This window comes from Thamnophis sirtalis, unplaced genomic scaffold (assembly GCF_051295495.1).
Source record: "Thamnophis sirtalis isolate CommonGarterSnake01/CBP01778 unplaced genomic scaffold, rThaSir2_p1.2 scaffold_3, whole genome shotgun sequence".
Taxonomy (NCBI): domain Eukaryota; kingdom Metazoa; phylum Chordata; class Lepidosauria; order Squamata; family Natricidae; genus Thamnophis; species Thamnophis sirtalis.
In genome coordinates this window covers 42332093-42352283 of record NW_028261383.1, presented here as the reverse complement: position 1 = coordinate 42352283, position 20191 = coordinate 42332093, and the positions used below count along the sequence as shown (strand labels likewise).

General features: G+C 36.0%; 2 protein-coding genes across 20 annotated transcripts in view; one reads left to right on the top strand and one right to left on the bottom strand.

Annotated features, from left to right (window-relative positions):
* CEP15 (centrosomal protein 15) overlaps nt 1-20191 on the bottom strand; it is a 431988-nt gene that overhangs the window by 210011 nt on the left and 201786 nt on the right. The gene's annotated exons all lie outside the window — the stretch shown is intronic.
* CADPS (calcium dependent secretion activator) overlaps nt 1-20191 on the top strand; it is a 434367-nt gene that overhangs the window by 301483 nt on the left and 112693 nt on the right. For 15 of the 19 annotated variants that reach the window (XM_087708812.1, XM_087708811.1, XM_087708807.1 and 12 more), the window contains 3 exons: nt 7092-7198; nt 16799-16955; nt 18507-18648. In XM_087708812.1, coding sequence (XP_087564938.1) covers nt 7092-7198; nt 16799-16955; nt 18507-18648 — 406 coding nt within the window. Of the gene's footprint in view, nt 1-3988; nt 4088-7091; nt 7199-16798; nt 16956-18506; nt 18649-20191 lie in introns of all 19 variants that reach the window. The other 4 variants (XM_087708793.1, XM_087708792.1, XM_087708791.1 and 1 more) reach the window with 1 other exon arrangement.

The following is a 20191-nucleotide window of genomic DNA, read 5'->3' as shown; positions in this document are numbered from 1 at the left end:
GGTGCCCTGTTTCAGGGCCTGTTTAAATCTGCAGACCTCTTTTTCTCATGGTGAATGATAGAGACCAATGTAAAACTAGCTTAAAGACCTGAACTTTAATATCGCTTGGTGAACTTGGTCAACCTCCTTGCCTATTTGATCGTAATTAATATACTATGAAGTGGAAAAGGCTACAACTCCATTCTATCGAATAAAGGCAGAATTCAGGGGTTGCAGAGAGAAAAACGGGAATTGCCCTCTGCAGCTGAAGGCTTACCTTGGCCTGTTTGCTTCCTTTCCCATCTTTACTAAATGAAATGGAATGTTGGAAGGCCAGGGAGGCTGGCTTATCAATCTTAGTTTCTTGTGAAAAAGGTTTTAACAAACTTCCAGTTGTCCAGTCAAGCTTAGGAAAACTTTGCTAAATCAAGTTCCTGCTTACCTAGGTGTGATTTATTTTTTTTACGGTTCGAGTAATATTATGGAGGAGAAGGCCGAAAGACTTAAAAAGGCTAAACTCTCTGTGGGGAGTGTTAAAGAAACAGGAATGCCAACTAGAACAGCAAAGTCCAGATCTTTTACGTTTTGAAGTACAAATAGTGTTTTTTTTTCCCCACTGCTCCTTCAGTGAAAAAAATGATATTTTCTTTGTTTTGAATATAAGCTTATTTTTGCTGCAAAAAAGAAGCAAAAATAGGTTAAGCTATAAAACCTGCCATTAATCTTAATGTATAAGTTGCATAGAAAATATGTATTTAAAACATTCATCACAATCCAAACACATGGGAATATTGAGTCTGGAGTGTTGTTCTGCAGTAGAGGCGTGGTTATATTGAATAGTAGAGGTTGTCAGAATATTCGCAATGATATCCGCACAAAAATATGCCCATAAGGATTCAGAGATTTACTCCCAGTTAAAGAAATACCCTGAACTGGGAAACTAGAATCTGCTGTTTGCTTGTTCTTACAATAGATGTGGCATTCAGCTGTTTGTTCATAGCTCCAAGGAGGATGGCTTGCACCTTCGTTTTGTAGTTCACTTACTTTTATTCATGGATACACGGTGTACCAATTGCTTGACCAAACTTGAGGGAGGGAGGGAGGGAGGGAGGGAGGGAGGGAGAAAGAGAGAGAGAGAGAGAGAGAGACTGACTGACTCACTATTCTGGCAATAACTCATTCAGATAAATATGCCAGAATTGTTTAGAAAAGTGCTTTGGCTATTAAAATGTTGAATTAAATATAACATAAAATATAGGAGAAATACATTCATCATATAGAATTTGTTGTGTTAATACAGAAGAACATTATTTACATATAATATATAATATGTATATGTATACATTATATATTATATTATAATATAATTATAAATATATATCATATAATGTATACATATTATTACATTATATTATATATATTTTCATAGATTTTCACGGGTGTAGGTATGCTGGTCTTGTATTCGGGTTGAGATTGTCTTGGCAACATTTCGGCGAGGTCTCAGTCGCCGTCTTCAGGCTTGGTTTTGGGCTTAAAGAGATAGATAGATAGATAGATAGATAGATAGATAGATAGATAGATAGATAGATAGACAGACAGACAGACAGACAGACAGACAGACAGACAGACAGACAGACAGACAGACAGACATATATATATATGCTGGTCTTGTTGTATTTGGGTCTTTTCCCATGTAAGATTGAGATTGTCTTGGCAACGTTTCGGCAAGGTCTCACTCGCCATCTTCAGGCTGGGTTTTGGGCTTAAAGCGTGGTTGGAGCTGCTGTCTTTCTATAAAGCTGGATTTTGTCTTTGGTTCTCAGCTAGAAAACCAAGGAGTCTACGAAATACCATGCTAAATCTTCCCTGCAACATACGTAGGACAAACGAACAAGAGAATAAATGCATGCATTGCAGAACACAAGAACCCAGTAAGAAAAAAAGAAAAAACTTCCTCCCTTTTCCAGCACCTTAAAGCTACAGGACATGAAATTAATTTTGAAGGAACCAGGTTAATCTCCAAAACTGAACACTTCAACAAGAGAATAATTATGGAAGCCATCGAAATAGAGAAACACCCCCACAACATGAATAAGCGTGACGATACATCCCACCTACAGACATTTGGAAACCAGCAGTAGACAACAAATAAGCCCCACCCACCACCCAGGCCATTACAACATGAAACAACAATGGACAGCCAGCCAGCACCAATCAGCACCAATCTACCAATCATGATACAACCACACAATCAATCATTCCACTTACTGAAACAAAACCAGCACTCCACACCCCCCCACTGAGATTTATAGAAAGACGGCAGCTCCGACCACACTTTAAGCCCAAAACCCAGCCTGAGGATGGCGAGTGAGACCTTGCTGAAACGTTACCAAGGCAATCTCAATCTTACACGGGAAAAGACCCGAATACAACAAGACCAGCATACCTACACCCATGAAAATATATATATTACATATATATATTAGAGTTACAACCCAATATATATATATTAGAGTTACAATGCCCAAATATGGGAGGAAGTTCACTGCTTCCATTCTCTGTCCATCGGCTTGTCACAAGAGACCATCCAGACAGAAACCCAATATTTTTACTGTTGCCTTTGTAACATTTGTGTTGTATTTGTGCTGATAAATAAATAAAGGGAGTCTAGTATAGATCTATTTCAAGCTATTTAGCTCTCATCAGCTAGCCATACCCAGGTTCGAATCCCAGTAAGGGTATGGCTAGCTGATGAGAGCTAAATAGCTTGAAATAGATCTATACTAGTCTCCCTTTATTTATTTATCAGCACAAATACAACATATATATATATATATATATATATATATATATATGTATGTATGTATGTATGTATGTATGTATGTATGTATGTATGTATGTATGTATGTATATATGTATATGTATATGTATATGTATATGTATATGTATATGTATATGTATATGTATATGTATATGTATATGTATATGTATATGTATATGTATATGTATATGTATATGTATATGTATATGTATATGTATATGTATATATATAAACAAATTTAACAAAAAGGCAACAGTAAAAAATATTGGGTTTCTGTCTGGATGGTCTCTTGTGACGAGCCGAAGACAGAGAGTGGAAGTGTGACCTTCCTCCCATATTTGGGCATACCAGGGGTTGTGACTTTAAATATATTTGTAATTTTCATTTATATATATCCATCCCTTAGGCTGATATCACAAACTATATGACAGATGGGTCAAGTCCTGATTTGTAGTATTCTAACATTTGGAATAACAAAGTAACATATTTGATAGAACTGGCAAATTTTTATATATGATTCAACCCAGAGTATAAAAGGCACTAGAATTTCAAGTGGAAAATAACAAGCTGGAAACTATCAGATACCACACATTTTAGGAGGGTGGGAGGAGTGAGAGATCTGAGTACACATTTAAATTGCACTACGAATTTTTTAGCTATGTCTTCAGCCAAAATTTGTGTTATTATTTTTTTTAAAAAAAAAAAAAAATCTAGGTATCTGCAAAATAATTTATTTGAGGAAGTTCCTTCCTTTTTTTAACTAATAACACTGATTATGTCTGGAAGCAATCTATAGAGAGAATATTTCTTCCTATATGGGTGAAAAAGGCTGGCAATGCTATTTCACATTTGACACATGCAGATTAAAAAAAAACTAATTGACTATACTAAAATCCTGCTTTTTGCACTTGGCTACATGAAATAACAATTAGCATTCGCACTGAATTTTAAGGATCTTAGATTGTGAACTTTCCTCGCGTAGTGGAATCTGTCAACTTGAAATAAAAATGTTTGTTGTCATAATTGTGTAGTACTTGAGTTGACGATAAGCAAAACAGCAACTCTTCCATGTGTACTTTTATCATTTTCTGCTTACTTTTCCTTCAAAGTTACCATCTTTTTTTGTCACTGTTTATGAAATCATGTGTGTCTTTATTTTTGCTGTCTTTCAACATCATTCGCAAACAGCTCGAGCGTCAGCACCCAAACCTCCAGTTGGGCCCACTCGATCTATTAATACACAGGCTAACATGATCAATCAGATGCTGAAAGGCATACAAGAGTCAAGTACTGTAAAAAAAAATCTTTTATTTTAAATTCAATGAATTGCTAGCTTAGTCATTTCCTATTTAGTTTATCGTAGTGTAGCTTCTATGAAGCTAGCTCCCACTGTAAGCTTTTATCCAGAAATGGCTAGCGCAACGCTTTTAGAAATAGCTTTGGTTTCAAAATGTCCACATTTTCTGTCTAGCAATGTCTGACATATGCAACATTTTCAAATATCAACGTCAGCACAAAATAACATTGTTGTTGCATAACATTTTGCATGAGATCTGTGAATTTGTATGATTTCAATGATGTATGAAGTTATCGAAAACTCTGTTGTTTCATTGAGCAGTGCTCCAGCTATTTTCATACAATACAATAAATTGAAGGAGTTGTCTAAAAAAAAACATTATTAAAAAAAAAATCAAGTACGGGATGGATTTGCATTTTACCTAGAGACAGAAACTTGTAAATCTCTTGTTATAAAACTTTTGGTACATATTCCCTCCACAAGTTAAAGGGTGTCCAAGGTCTAGTAATTAACACAGCACAAATTGGGTAGCAAGCCAAAAAGTATTGGTGGATTGTTGTCAGAACTGTTCCTTTCTTGCACCTTTCCATTTTTTCCCCTGCCTCACAGAAAAATGCTGTCTGTTGGATTATTTGCACAATCTACCTAAACCAGAAGAGAATGATTTTCATTTTCTTCCTGTTAGTTTTTTAGAAGAGGTAAATAAAAGACTCACAAATGGACCATCACTCTTGAATCAAATCTATGCAGGAAGAATGGTCAGGTGCATTGATCCTTTCTAGTTGGATTCAGGTAAAATCACTTGGATCTAATAAACCACCAATTGCTAAGACAATTGTGATTCTGAGCCCTTTTGTCAAACGCCTGAATTTGACGCTTAAGTTGTGATTCAGTCAGTCAGTTTCTGATTGACTAGCAATAGCAATAGCACTTAGACTTATATGCTGCTTCATAGTGCTTTTTACAGCCCTCTCCAAGGGGTTTACAGAGTCAGCACATTTCCCCCAACAATCTGGGACCACATTTTACTGGAAGGATGGAAGGCTGAGTCAACCCTGAGCCTGGGGAGATTTGAACTGCCAAATTTCAGGCAGCTGGCAGGTAGCAGAAGTATCCTGCAGTACTGCATTCTAGCCGCTGTGCCACCATAGCTCATAAGCCAGCAAACTTTGATTAATACACATGATCAGTTCCTGGTTTCTTATTCTAATAAGCAGCAATTTTGCAATACTTTTGAAGCTTGGTTACTAATCATGGAAGACTTCAATATGACACGAGGAAAGAGATATGCAAACAGTCTCATATCTCTGAAATACTTTGAAGGGGACTGCTTTATCAAATTTCAACAATAGCAATAATAATAATAATAATAATAATAATAATAATAATAATCTGCATTTATTGAAGCATTTTAACAAGTGCATCACAATTCAAGGAAACACAGTAATTAAAACTTTCCATCCAATAAATTTTTTTGGGGGGGCATATATATAAAATATGAATCAAACTAAGGAATTGACAAAATTAATATGAATTAAATGGGTGAAAGAGATCCCATTATCATCTGCTAGTAAAAAAAAGGGGGGGTCTTTTAATGTCTTTTAAAAGCCATGAGGTTTTCACAGTGGTCAAGGAAAGGAGGAAGCTTATTACACAATCATATGGCCAGGTTTCTGAAAACTAGAAGATAGTGACAGACATCCTGGAGTGGAATGTAGAAAGAAAAGGTTGTTTGCTTATACATTTCTTCTCTTTAAAAAAGCCACATTGAATACAAATTTATGTTTACATGTGACTTTTAAGCTGAGTTTTTTTGTTTTTTTTAGAAAGTCAGAAAATTGAAATAAGACTCCCACGAATCTCCCTATGGACTAAGCACACACTAAGAATCTAATGTTAACAGTTTTATTAGATTTAATGTGGCATTGTGTTGTTTTATTGTGGATTTTGATTGGGACTGCCCAGAATTTGATATAAAGTGGGCAACTATAAAAGTTTAAAATAAAAAATGGGGGAAGGAAGGAAGGAAGGAAGGAACGAACAAAAGAACGAAGGAAGGAAAGAAGATAATATGATTCATCTATCCCTAATGAATAACTGATCTGGCTTTTGGAGAATGTCAAAAAAAACCTCTGTTCTTTGGACTCTCGTGAAAATACTCTGGACAATTATACTGTAAAAGAACTAGAAAGGGATTTTTTTACATTACATGTAACAACATTTTTGGACACATTCATGCCATATTCAAACATTATATCAAGATACGGGAGCAGCCATTTCAGCTTAACTTGGATATGGTTTGATTATGTGCCATCTGTTTGGTATCAAATTTAAGAGACTATGTAGTTAGAGTTAGGGTGATCTGTCCCAAACTTGACCCTTTAAGTCTTCTAATAATACACTATCACCACTCTAACTGAATCCATCTAACTTGTTGCTGGTCATCATTTTCTCCTTCTCATCCCTTTTCCCAACTCTTTAGCTTTCTCAAAAATAAATATGGGAGACTTCTTCTATTTTTTTTCGGTTTAAAGTTCAAAGAATATAAAATAGGGTGACTTCATTTTAATCTGTCACTTAAACATGACTAATTCTTAGATATTTTATACAATACACACATTGCAAAAATATTTCAGATCTAGAGCACAGATATATGTATGTATCAATTGTGAAATTAAATCTTCCTAAGGTAAATACTAGAAAGATGCTGTCTCTAGGAAAGGTACATTTCTTACTTTCAATTAAATATCAATGCAAAGGAAAGCAGTCTTTATATATTAAAAATTCAATGTTGGAGCACTGTTTTCTTAATATAACAACAAATGTTGCTTCATAATTTGCTCAGTACTAACTATATAGCATTTTAATCCTTGCATGATGTAGATTTTTTTCAGATTGCAATTATTACAATTTTTAATTAACTACCTAATCGATTGGCCTTATATTGAGCTTCTTCTGTCTCACTCCATTTTAATTCAAGTTCTTGTACTGCAGAAAATGTAGGTCGGTTAATCACGCCTGCCAAAAAACTAGAAGATACAATTCGCTTGGCGGAATTGGTGATTGAAGTTCTGCAGCAAAATGAAGAACATCACGCAGAGGTGAGCAGCAGTATGCTAAAATTTTCCAAACAAGAATTATTAGAGCAAGTGCATACCTGTGTAAATTGCAGACATAATGCTTATGTCCTAGGTAAATCTTAAGTAAGACAATCCATTCTCCTCCTGAAATATCTCTGCATTTCAATAAATACAACCTTGCAAGGAAATACATTTGAAAGATGTATTCAAGTAACTAGCACAATGCAAACTCACTCTCTGATTGCGATTTTATCAAGAAAATTTATCTTGTGTGGGACCCTTCAGGACTTGTGTTCCACAGCACAGCTTCAATATTAGCTTTCACAGAAGATCGCTAATGAAGACATTCATGTAAAAATGTTGCACTACAATACAATGTCTTCTTGGTTTTACACAAAAGTATCATCATCTTATTCTATGAAGAAGTTTGTCTTCTTGAATAATCACCGTTTCTAGATTTAGCTTTCCACGATAGTTGTATGCACTTATCCATGACTGATAATGATGCAGATTTTGGCCATAGGCTTTTAACAGCTGAATAATTATGATATAAAAGGTACCAAACCTCCAGATAACTTTTTATCCTGAAAATGCTAAGCAGAATTAGAAATCCCAGCTAGATTGGGAAGGTGAAAAAGAAAGACAGCAATGGCAATATATGTCCATGTTACTGCCAAATCACTAGGAACAAGCTTGATATTTTTCTTTCAATTTCAGGGCGGATATTGCAGTAGATTATAAAGCCATATATTAAGAAGTTGACATATGAAAAGGGAAGTTATAGCCCTCCCAAAGAAATAAGGGAGCAAAGCACCAGAGAGTTGCTACTTCAAGGTGTCCCAAAGCTGCTTTTCAAAAAGGCAACTGAATTTTCTGGACGTTTTTTTCCCCTTGAAAATGTTTCACTTCTCATCTGAAATGAAGAAGCTTCTTGGATGAGAAGCAAAATATTCTCAAGGAAAAAACTGTCAGAGTTTGTTGCAGAAATCAAACCCAGAAAGCACACACAGGTAACTGATTTACCAGGATTCATTAACTTCTCTTTATATACATAATAACACATGAAGTAATATAGACAATACCAAGAGTGATTCCTCAGTTTCAGATTAGAGCAGCAGTCCAGTTTAGTTTCGTTTTAGTTCTCAGAGGTTAGCACAGCTAAGCCACGCCCAGGCTTCTTACTGTCTCAGCACACATTGGCTGACCTTGTTACTAAGCCTTATTCATTGGCTGACCTTGTTATCATGTCTCTGCCAGCCATGAATTCTCTGACAAAAAACAAGAAATTCCAGTTGCCTTTTGGAAAAGCACCTTTGGGACAACCATGATTTGAATGATTGAGAATCTCCATAGACTACTTCAAAGTCACCTTGAATCACACCTTTTCACACTTCTCTACCTTCTCTAAGGAGTGCATCACTAAAGGCTTAGAGTACAATGAAAGCTTCAAGAAGGCCAATATTGCTCCAGCATCATGAAATAGTTGTTTCACAGATAACTCTGTGAATTAACCTGAGTTTCAGAAACAGATAAGATTGTCACTTGAGGCCTCATGAGATAGGTGGAGAGCTCTGCCTGAAAGGTAAATGCTAGAAGTTGACCATGGCTTCTACTTTTGCCTAGGAGCTTACATATATACCATAACAAGCTAAAATTGAAAACCAATATAATAGTTTTAATTAATGTTGAACACAGTTCTTTCTCCATCACCTCCTAATCTGACCAAGATTAGGAAGGTATATTCATGGAAGGAAAGAGGCTGTTAAGAATTTGGCCCATGAGAAATACTACTTCCATTGCAAGATGGCTTCCATGAACAATTGCCAGCAACACAATTTCCATATGCTTTAAAAACACAAATGTGAATCTCCCTAAGAAGATAAAAGATAATGAAATTGTCTCATTAACACCCATTACTCAGAGGAAGATATCTGTGGCACCCATAAATATAAAGCCATGGACATTATTGAAATTAATTTGAAAACAATACTATAACTCCTTTTTCTCTCCCATATCATCTTCGACTGCTGGTTTTCTGGAAATCCAACTTTTTGAGACCCTTTAGGAAGTTAAATATTTTTATGCTTTGTGAAATGAAGCATATTTCATGAGGCATTCAGTACATGAATTCAGCTTTGGTGGTTAGTTAGGGTGCTAGAAATCTTGAACGGAATAAATTTTAGCTGTAAGCCATTCAGGAAAGAGATGGTTCTCTTACTATCATAAAATACAAGTATTAAGGTTTCTCATCACCTCAAATCACAGTTTCAGGTGCCAGCTTCTTCACACTATTTTATCTGTAGTAATTGCAGGAACAACCTACCTAACCCTTAGGATAGTCTCTTCTAGACTCTTCTATGCCAGGACTGGTATCATACACCTACAATTCATTTTCATATCAGCTGTAGAGCCTAGAAACATGCCAGGCAAATCCGCCATGGCCACTCTTAGAGGTAAACAGTGTGAAAACAACTTAGACAGGCTGGGATAAAGTTTGTGGTTGCCATCTTTCATATGACAGACACTGAATCACTTCCAAGTTGCACTTTGCATCTAAAGGTGTATCATGCCCTTCCCAAACATGATGCCCTTTAAATATACTATTCCTATGTCTCCCAAAATTTATTGGTAATGTTGGTCATCAATTCTGAAAATTCTAGACCTCATACATCTGGATGACACAAGTGGATGGCACAAGTTGATGAAGGGTTGTCTGTATGATTACATAAAGTAGCAGACCCTTTTTCTTCATGGTAATTGTAGCTTAGGAACAATCCTGTTTCATCTTACACAAATTCATATATAATATTCTGACCGCTTTTTGATCAGAATGAATTTGCTATTATCATATTTATAAATGCACCTTTTTACCCCCAAAAAGAGGGTGAAAATCTGGGTGTATCTTATACACTGAATACAGCATTTTTGGCCTCCCGAAGCTCCGCCCCTTTCACCAAAATGGCCACGCATAGCCTTTAGGAGGCTTCCAGAGTGCTCCTGGGGGCTGGGGAGGGGGCAGAAATGAGCCATTTTTTGCTCAATTTTGTCCCCCCCCCCCAGCCCCCGAGGAGCACTCTACAAGCCTCCTAAAGGCTATGCATGCCCCTTTTTTGACAAAAAAAACTGGCCATTTTTTGCGAAAATGGGCCATTTTTGGGAGGTCTGCAGAGTGCAAAAACCTTTTTTTTAAATTTGCCTCTTCAAAATCTTGGTGCATCTTATACTCTGGTACATTTTATACTCCGAAAAATACAGTATATGGCACCCATGTAACCCACAGTGTATGCTGCATATACTGTGTGTATAGGATGACTTAATTCTATATAAATTAATTCCAGTGAAATTGCAGTGATTTGATATAACTTTTATAAATCATCCGTTTAAAACTCCAATAAAAGAAACCTTTGTTTATACCTTTTAACCCTGTAATGTCAACTCCCTCTTTTCTGCTTTCCTTGTCACTGACCATTTTTTATCTTGCATAAAAAAAATCCTTCAAAAATAATTTCACATTTAAAATAAAACCTAAAATAGCTCTCTAATTAAAAAAAACAATGTAAAATTAATTTATTTCTAGCACGTGGCACGCCACCAGTCCCAACTTATGCCTGATTGCCTATTTAAATTTCCTCCCTGTTTTTCTACTGTTTATTCAATCTTGGATGATCCTGGCAGGGGAAAGAGGTATGTCACTCAACTGAATGAATTGAGTCACCTCCTATCATATTTTGTGCATGCCCTCTCAGTGCCATGTTTCCTAATGGGATCTTCCCTGGGTAATCCTTGCTTTGTAACTTTGGATTCAAGGAATGTAACAGCAACTTCAGTTTCAATTGCTTGTGGAACTGTAGCCCTACATCGCAGGCCAACGTCGGGAAGGTTCTTCAGCCCTGCATGTAGCAATGGGTATACTTTTACAAGCACTGCGGTTACATCCCAACACCTGTCTTACCTGCCTGGGCTCTTTCCTCAGCCTGTTGTTTTTCCCTTGTTGCTCAGCACACACACCTGATTTATAATTCACCCTGCTGCTAATATCTATTGAATGAGAAAGAAGTAGCTAGGAGTATAGCACTTTGCCCTCTGGTTTTTTTTCATTGTGTGTATTGTTTTAGTATATACAATATGTATATATGGAGAGAGATTATATAGGATCAAGGAGAGGAAGGGTTCAAGCTATTTTCCAAGGCATCTGAAGCCAGACAAGGAATAATGGATGGAAACTGATCAAGGAGAGATTTAACCTGGAAATAAGGAGGAATTTTCTAACAGTGAGAACAATCAACCAAAGGAACAGCTTGCCTTCGGAAGTTGCGGGAGCTTCATCACTGGAGGCTTTCAAGAAGTGACTGGACGGCCAACTGTCAGAAATGGCATAGGGTCTTCTGCTTGGGCAGAGGTTAAACTAGATGACCTACAAGGTCCCTTCCAATTCTGTTAATCTAATCTAATCTGCTCTCAGATGGCTGAGGGTGTAACTCAGAAAGGGCATTTTTCTGGGAATGGAAATGAGGTGTTCAAGGGAAGTTTAGATTAAGGGAAACCATGTTGTTTCCAACCGCACCCTCCCTTTGGTACAAATCGTCTTGTGTAAGGTAAGAAAGGTTTTAGTCTATCATTAGTCTGCTGGAAAGAAAGCAGAAGGCAATTGGTGATGGCTTCAAAGCACGCATTCCATGGCTAATGGCCACGAGACCTAAAATGCAGATTCCAAACTGCTGCAAGAAAGAATTTTAACAAAGGAAATTCCTGCCATCTCCAATACATTTACACTACCTCATTTGCAGTAACATTATCTGAAAAGCTTAGGAGAGACCCCCAGGGTCAGTAATCTTCTGATAGGAAACAATAACACTTGAGAAATAAACCCCAGTTCATTTTATGTTTCAAAATGGATGGGTAAAATAGCCAAACATTGAGAGGGGGGGTTCACTCATTTGGTACCCTTCAAGACAACTCAGTGTGTTTATTTATCAGTCATTCTCAGACCTTAAAAGACCTTCCCCCAAATAATTTGCCATTTGAAAGGCTGAGATTATTATTATTGAGAATATACAAGCTGTAGGCACATTATCTAAAATTGCCTTAGAGCATTTGGAACAGCATTCAAAGAGAAGTAAACAGGTGTAGAAAGTTAGCATCCACCCCTCTCCTAGAAGAATGAAATGTTTTGGAAAATATTAAAAAGGCAGAATATTATATTTCCCTGGATGAATCATCATTTTGGAGGGAGAGGGCATCCCCCACCTTTCTTAATAGCCCTCAGTAGATGTCAGCACTTAAGAGATAAAGAGATAAGTAGCTCTATTCATAAGCAAATACCCTCACCCAAGATCCAACAAAGGTAGGATTAGCCCTCAGCCCACACTAGGAATTGCCCAAAGCTCCTTCATTGCATCATCTCAATTGCATCACCTGCAGCAGTTCAAACTTCAACCAAACATAGCTCAGACAAAATCCTAGGATTTGTATATGGCAACAGCCAATAGAATGTTCTTGAACAGGAACAGGAAGTTCAAGTGCAAAGCCCAAAAGAAGGTATAAATACCCCCCCCCTCAACTCCATGTGGTCAGCTGCATCAGAATCACACATGCTTGGTGGTTCTGCTTCAGCAATAAATGGACCCTCTTTCCAATCAGCCTCCAGCCTCCATTTTGTCTCCAGTGCCTTTCTCCCGGCTTGGAACTGGACCTGGATATTTCTTCCAACATGGGGAAGGGACCACACAAAAACATTACCAGAAAAAAAGTTATCTTAAGCTAGTTTAAAGTCAGTTTGTTAAAAATAACAAGCATTACCAAGGAAAAATTAAGAAGCTGCTTAGTATGCATGTCTGTGGCAAACAAAGATGCATGAAATTAATTGCAAAAAAGTCTGAGTCATTAAAAAAAAACTTTGTAAAAATCTGCTGTTTAAAACAAATCCCAAACGAGTCTGCAGGACATGCTACAATCTAAGCAGTTTCCAATAATATAGTTGATATCCCTTTAGCTCTATACCATTTATCTTCTCTTTTTTTTTCCAAAATGGGAAGGGAGATGTATTTTGCTAATTTTTATTTACTGCAGACCTTTGAAATTATCATTCTCTCTCCATATGTATATATGTATGAATATGTATATATGTATTTATCTCTTGAAAACTTGCATATATACATGAATTTTCATGGGTATGGTCAAATAACTCATAGATTTTGTGATGTAGGATTTGCATTTCCTTTCTATGTTTATTATAAAGAAGGTAAGTAAAGGAAAAGTACATTTTATTATTGGGGAATGGTATTCTTAAATAGCAATATTATTTTTCTCGTTTTCAGAAAGAGATTTCAGGTTGATAGCTTGGACCTGAAAAGGCAGATTTATTATTATATGCAAATGCAGTGCCCACTACAAAAAAAATCATTTTTACAGAAATTACCATGTTTCTTTCTTTGAATTTCAAAAGCACTGGCTCTTTTTCCTACTTATGAAAACAGGATGTAATGGTTGAATTCTAGATTAAATTATCTCAAAAAACATTTTGAGTTATAAGCATAAAGTTATTACACTGTGAGGTGTTGTGATCTAGAATTTACAACTAATGTTAAAAGGATATAAAAAGTTAATCTTTAGATGCCACAAGATTTTTTTTCTCTCGTTTTGATATAACAGTTCACATTACAGAGGATTCCAATAAAAGTGGTTCATGTTGTCTCAAAATACCAATATAATTACATTGCTCTTCCACTAGACTGGATTTATACAATGCATAAAGGCAGGATTATTAATAATCTTTGTTTGAAACATTCGTTGGAGAAAATGCAGAATTGTTTTGATTGAATCTCTAGAAGTCTCGTGAAAGTCTAATACTAGCTATTATAGAAACAAGATTCCTAGACAAAATAAAACTGTCCAATAACAATTTCCCCCTCGTTTCTTATGGAATTTATATAGCTTTCAATAGTATAGAAAAAAAATTTCTAGACCATATAGGAATCATTCATTGGAATGTACAGATGACATTTTAAAAAGCAGGAAAATAATTCTATTGACATTGGTGACATTGGCATAGTTCCTAAAAGTTAATTTTAATATCATAAAAATGTATATCACATTAGTGATTAGTAATTTTTATCACATTAGTATCAACCTTTAGGAGCTATATCAATGTTACCAATGCCGGTAGAATTACTTTCCTACTTTTAGGAAATTTTAACACTAGCTGTACCAGAATTCTGGAGAGAATCTATGCAACTGGATGGCATTTAATCGATTATACTAGAATTGTTCATATTTTTTTATCAATATCTACAGCATTTGCTAGTGAAAACAGAAGGACCAAAAGCAGTATTTAAATGAAGATGTACGATATAGGATGTATCAGTTTATTGCTTCAAATACTTCATTGCCTCTGTTTCTCAAAATATGATGTTGGTAATGAAGATCATCCATATTATAATTACTTCTTGAATAAAGTTCTTAAGTTACATAAATATTAATGGTTTAATAGAAGAAAGTTACTGGACAAGGAATTGTTCTGTAAAAGAGAGCTGATATATTTATAATGTCAGTCTTTTAACTGACATTTCAGAATTAATATCCATTGCTAGATTTCACTTAAGAATAGTTTAGAAACAATGCCTATTCATTCCCTACTGTGGAATCTTCCTCTATTTTTCCTCACTGTCCTGTTTCTTGATATTAAATATAAACAACTAATAATTCAATTTCAGTTTAAACGCTCTTATTATGTTCCAAATATCTTAAATATTTTAAACAAACAAACCCCAAAATGTTCACAAGCATCAAATTCCAATGTCATGCTGGCAGAATGGAATTCTGGAAAGCTAACTTCTTCAAGGATTTCTTCACCTGACAAGCTCCAGAAAGGTCCCAAAAGAGAAGAATGGTCTCTAGAATGGAGAATTAAGGAGACTTCCTAATATTAGACAGTGCCATCTGGTGCATATGGGAGCTCTACTGAATAATCTCCCTTCCCCTTCTACAAGTAAGTCCTCTAGTCCTCTGTCTACCATGTTCAAGGCTTATTTACTAGGGGAAATGACAGACAAAAACGTATCTTCTTTGAAATATATTCTGCCAACACAACATTAGCAAGATTCAGAGAAAGATATATACCACAGTCTCCCTGAGATCAGAAGAATTTATGTTCACTTGTCCTTTTTATTTCAGAGGATGGATATGTAAAATTTATTCACATGTGCTATTCTTGTAAACTAATACAATTTTTAATATATATACTGTGTTTTCCCAAAAATAAGACAGGGACTTATTTTCTTTTGACCCTCAAAATAAGCACTTGGCCTTATTTTTGGGGAGTTCTTATTATTTTTGAGGTGCAGGAGGCAGCATGCATGGTCACCTCATGGCTGCTACTGTGGTACAATATTTTTGGCTTATTTGGGGGGGAAGGCTTATTTTAGCGCATGCTCTCAAAAGCCTGATTGGGCTTATTATCCGGGGAGGTCTTATTTTCAGGGAAACGGGGTATATATGGATAATCATTTCCAGCTAAGTTTACAAGGCCTGGAAAAATTAAGGAGTCTTCATCTGCCTCTGAAAAGAGGCTACAAATGGCTAATGCATATATGTTTTCAGGAGAGCATTTTATATAATTCAGAGGCAATCACTAGAAAGATTACCTATAAGAATATGGATTATGGAGCAGGATTTCAGTGACGTATATCTAATCAGATAATCTTAGCCCTTGACTCACTTGCCAAAATACTCTTAACGCTTTAGAAAATGACAATTACTACCTAAGCATTGAACTCTTGAGTAATTTTTTTTATTGCTTAGTCATTATTGCACAAGGTCCTATTGATAACACCACTCATGTTGCATGTTCCTAAGCCAGAAGTGGTTTTAAACACGCGTGCATGTGTTCCTAGCACATTCACATCTGAGACATGTATGATGTGAATGTCATTTCAGAGAAGCTGTACAATGACTTCCTGAGGACTCGTGCGCATGGCCCATGAGTTACTTCACTGATATTTCTTGGTTTTCAACGTTCTTTACTTCTTAGTAGTTTTATCATTGCTTGACTGCAGATAGCTCTTCTGATGTCATGTTTGGGGGGGGGGGTTCCATCGTGATCGCTAGTTTATGTTAAAAACTCACCCGCTAGCTGAATTTGAATGTAAATGTGGGGTGTTTCATGGCCATTAAATCCCCAATTTTCATACTTGATAAAGTAATAATGTCTGAGGGTTTCCTGGGAAAGAGGAGCAGAAAACCTACAAAGACAGTGAAGAAACTCCCAAATGTGATATATTTTACACAAGGAACTCTTAAGAAATAGCATGATCCACAAGTGATTTATTGTAAACGGAACAGGTCCATTGTGAAGATGTGGAAGATTATACCTCTGAGTCTTTACTCTTTGAGAAGTTACTCCTTGAGAAATTTACTCCTCGAGAAGCAGACGCTCTGTTGCGCCCTAGTTGCCTTATGATTACAACGTGCTAGCAATTGCACTACGGTTTGCCTTACCATAAAGCTAGATTTATCCAAGGTATTCACTTGGTTTACTATTTAAGGCCTCCCGAACGTGAGATTTAGTTTAATAACACTTCTGTTTATTTTTTTTAATTCTGTTTTGTTTTGCAACTTTTCAAGGCCTTTGCTTGGTGGTCAGACTTAATGGTCGAACACGCGGAGACCTTCCTCTCATTGTTTGCAGTAGACATGGATGCTGCGCTGGAAGTCCAGCCCCCAGACACCTGGGACAGCTTTCCACTCTTTCAGCTTCTAAATGACTCCCTTCGAAGTGACTGTATGTATTGTACTTTGGCCATTTAATTTATTCTCCAGGGAGATGAAAGTGTTGGGCTAATATTAATTTTGACTGATTTCCGGTTCTTCCTCACTTAACCCTTTAGTTAAGTCACTTAATGAAATGTCTGCAAGAAAACAATCAAGCTTAGAGAGCACCAAGGAACCTTCATTTTGCGAATGTTTATGAAAGAAAACTGTTATTGTATATTCAGAAACACACACCTACACAAAAACACCCCACAACCAAGCCTCAGAGCATACTCATACTCCTGCAAAAAGAAGATATCCAGTCCTTGTTATTCAATTTATTAAAAAAAGCAATACCAATCAGCTTTCTAATTTCTCCTTGAATCAGCTGGTAGGTCTTGCTGGTTGCATTGCAAATCTATTTGGGGAGACTGCAGAAATGTATGCAGAAAAAAATCTATCTCCTTCCGTCACAACACAAAATCACATGAGCCAGGGGACCAAGGAAGAGACTGTGCCAGCAGCTTTTGGTACTTAACTATATATATATAGCAATAGCAATAGCAATAGCAATAGCACTTAGACTTATATACCACTTCAAAGTGCTCTACAGCCCCCTCTAAGTGGTTTACAGTCAGCCTGCTGCCCCCAACAATTTGGGTCCTCGTTTTACTGACCTCAAAAAGTTGGAAGGCTGAGTGAACCTTGAGCCTGGTGAGATTTGAACTGCCAAATTGCAGGCCGCTGGCAGTCAGCAGAAGTAGCTTGCAGTACTGCACTCTAACCATTACACCACCATGGCTCATATCACTGAGTTGAGTTGGATTATTAATTTTATTCATTATGGCTTCTTTCATTTTTCTCATGGTTTTGGAAGCAAAGGGTATTGAACACAGTGTGACAAATAGATTTCTGAGAAAATTGAGGAATTCACCTTACACAAATGTCAGTCTGCCTAAAAATACTTGGTTGATTTCCTAAGCCCATCTCTCGGGATTCTGGGTGGGTTGGCAGTAATAATTTAAACTACTTTAAATCTTTGGTAATAAATCAATTTGGTAGAAATTTAGTCCTATTGAATATCCTGGGATTACTTCCAAATAAGCTTGCAGTTATCCAATCATTCCTGTTAAGATTCAGAATCTTTCTGAAAAATTGGGGATTTCTTGTTTAGTTTTCCGTATTGATGTAAAAGGTCCATCAAAAAAATTTTTCCAAGAGATCTTAGAATTCTAAATGAAATCAGTTTATACTTGTAATGGAGGAGCTTCTTGGACCTAAATACATACATTTATGTTCACATTTATTGTTAACGGGGAAAATTTAAATGTTAAAAATGTCTTAATATTTTTGATTGAGTGGTCAAACATTTACTTAAGTGATTCTTAAGTATTTCTCAAAAACAATCAGTGCCATGGTTCTATTATTTCCTTGTTTATATTAAAATATTTCTAGAATAAAGAAATTGACAGCAGATTCATTTATTGATTGGGCTTCTGATTTGGTTACGATAAAAATTACACTGCGTAATTGTGGAATGCTGCTAAAAGTGTCTTATTGTGCTTTTATTTGTTTGTTCTAGATAATTTGTGCAATGGAAAATACCACAAACATCTCCAAGATCTCTTTGCTCCACTTGTGGTTAGATATGTCGATCTCATGGAGTCCTCTATTGCCCAGTCAATTCACAGGGGCTTTGAGCGGGAATCATGGGAGCCAGTAAAGTAAGAAAATCTCCTTTGATACAATTGGAGTCTTTGGGTACAAGTACAATCATGCACAGATGAGTTAGGAGAATATTAGGTATACTGTTCCTCTGCTAAACTAAGTCAAGTTTTAATCTATGGCTGTAATTGTTGGCTTTCATAAGGTTACCATCATACACCATTTTCTGATCTTAGGAGTCTGTTCATCTTCTATCCAGGTGATATAGAGGTACCTAGAACTCAATAGATGGCACATTTTCCACTTGCTAGCATGATAGAAATGAACAAGTCACTCAAATGCTTATGGAGATTCTCAATCATCCAGGTCATGGCTGTCCAAAAAGTGTTTTTCTAAAAGGCAACTGGTCTTTCTTGTCTTTTGTGTTCAAGAGCCAAGAAAGTCTAATTGCCTTTTGGAAAAGCACCTTTTGTACAAAGTCATTCAAATATGACATTTTATCTCCAGAAGGATCATCTTGTTAGTTCAGAGGTAGTTTCAAAGGCATTTCTTTTTATTATTTTGCCTTTCAGCTCAGTTTCAAAAATTATATTACTCAGTCATGTAAGAGAGAGAGAGAGAGAGAGAGAGCCACTGGAAGCAGGTTCCATATTACTGACAAATATTTTTGCTTCTCTGGTCTTAGGCCCAACCTATATTACTGGAGAATAGCAAATTTCCTTTGTTTCTCATTCTTTTTAACCTTTTCTTTTTGGTTCATCCCATTTTTTTCAACATTTCAGTTATCAAACTGGTTAGGAGCACAAAAAAGCCTGCATACATTTCTGCAGGAATTTGTCATCTACTTAGTGGTAAACATTTTCTTACTATAGTTTCCTGTCCTTTAAAGAGTGGGCATGAATGCATATTTTTCCCTAAACATACATACATTGTTATGCCCGCTTTTAAAATGGCAAAATGGCAGTTTTCCGCGTACCCTTTTGGTTTATATTTGGGTTCAGAAAGTGTTAATAGAATAAATTGTTACTCTTCATAAGAATGCTAGATTTGTTTATCTCAAAACTATCATCCCAAAATCCAATCCAAATCTGAAATTCAACCAGTTTTTTCAAAAAGGGAATTAAAATCTTGTAGCTATTATTCAGTTGATTCTTGTGCCTGAATGGTAACTACTAGCTGATGTGGTTGCTAATTAACAATAATATCAATGAGATGTGATATTGTAATTCTGCAATTTCAGTGAAAGGAGTTCCACAAGCCATCTTGCTTTTAGTATTCATGGAATTTAATAATGACCTTCATTTCAGAAGGAAATTTTACAAATTCTACATAAGGAAAAAATAAACATTTGAAAAAGAGATTTAGAAATATTTTCCAAAAGAGAATATTTTGGGCTATTATTTTCCAGATTATGAAATAAAATCTCAGCAGTCACTTCCAGTGGCAAATTTATTTCAAAAGGATATTAGACCTGGAAAAGGGTGGCATTCTTTTCCCTTCCTATCGTTCACCCTTTTGCTGCCATTTTTCCACATTGGTTTTCTTTTGAGGGATCTAAATACATACAAACAAAGGTTAGCAATAGCAATAGCAATAGCAGTT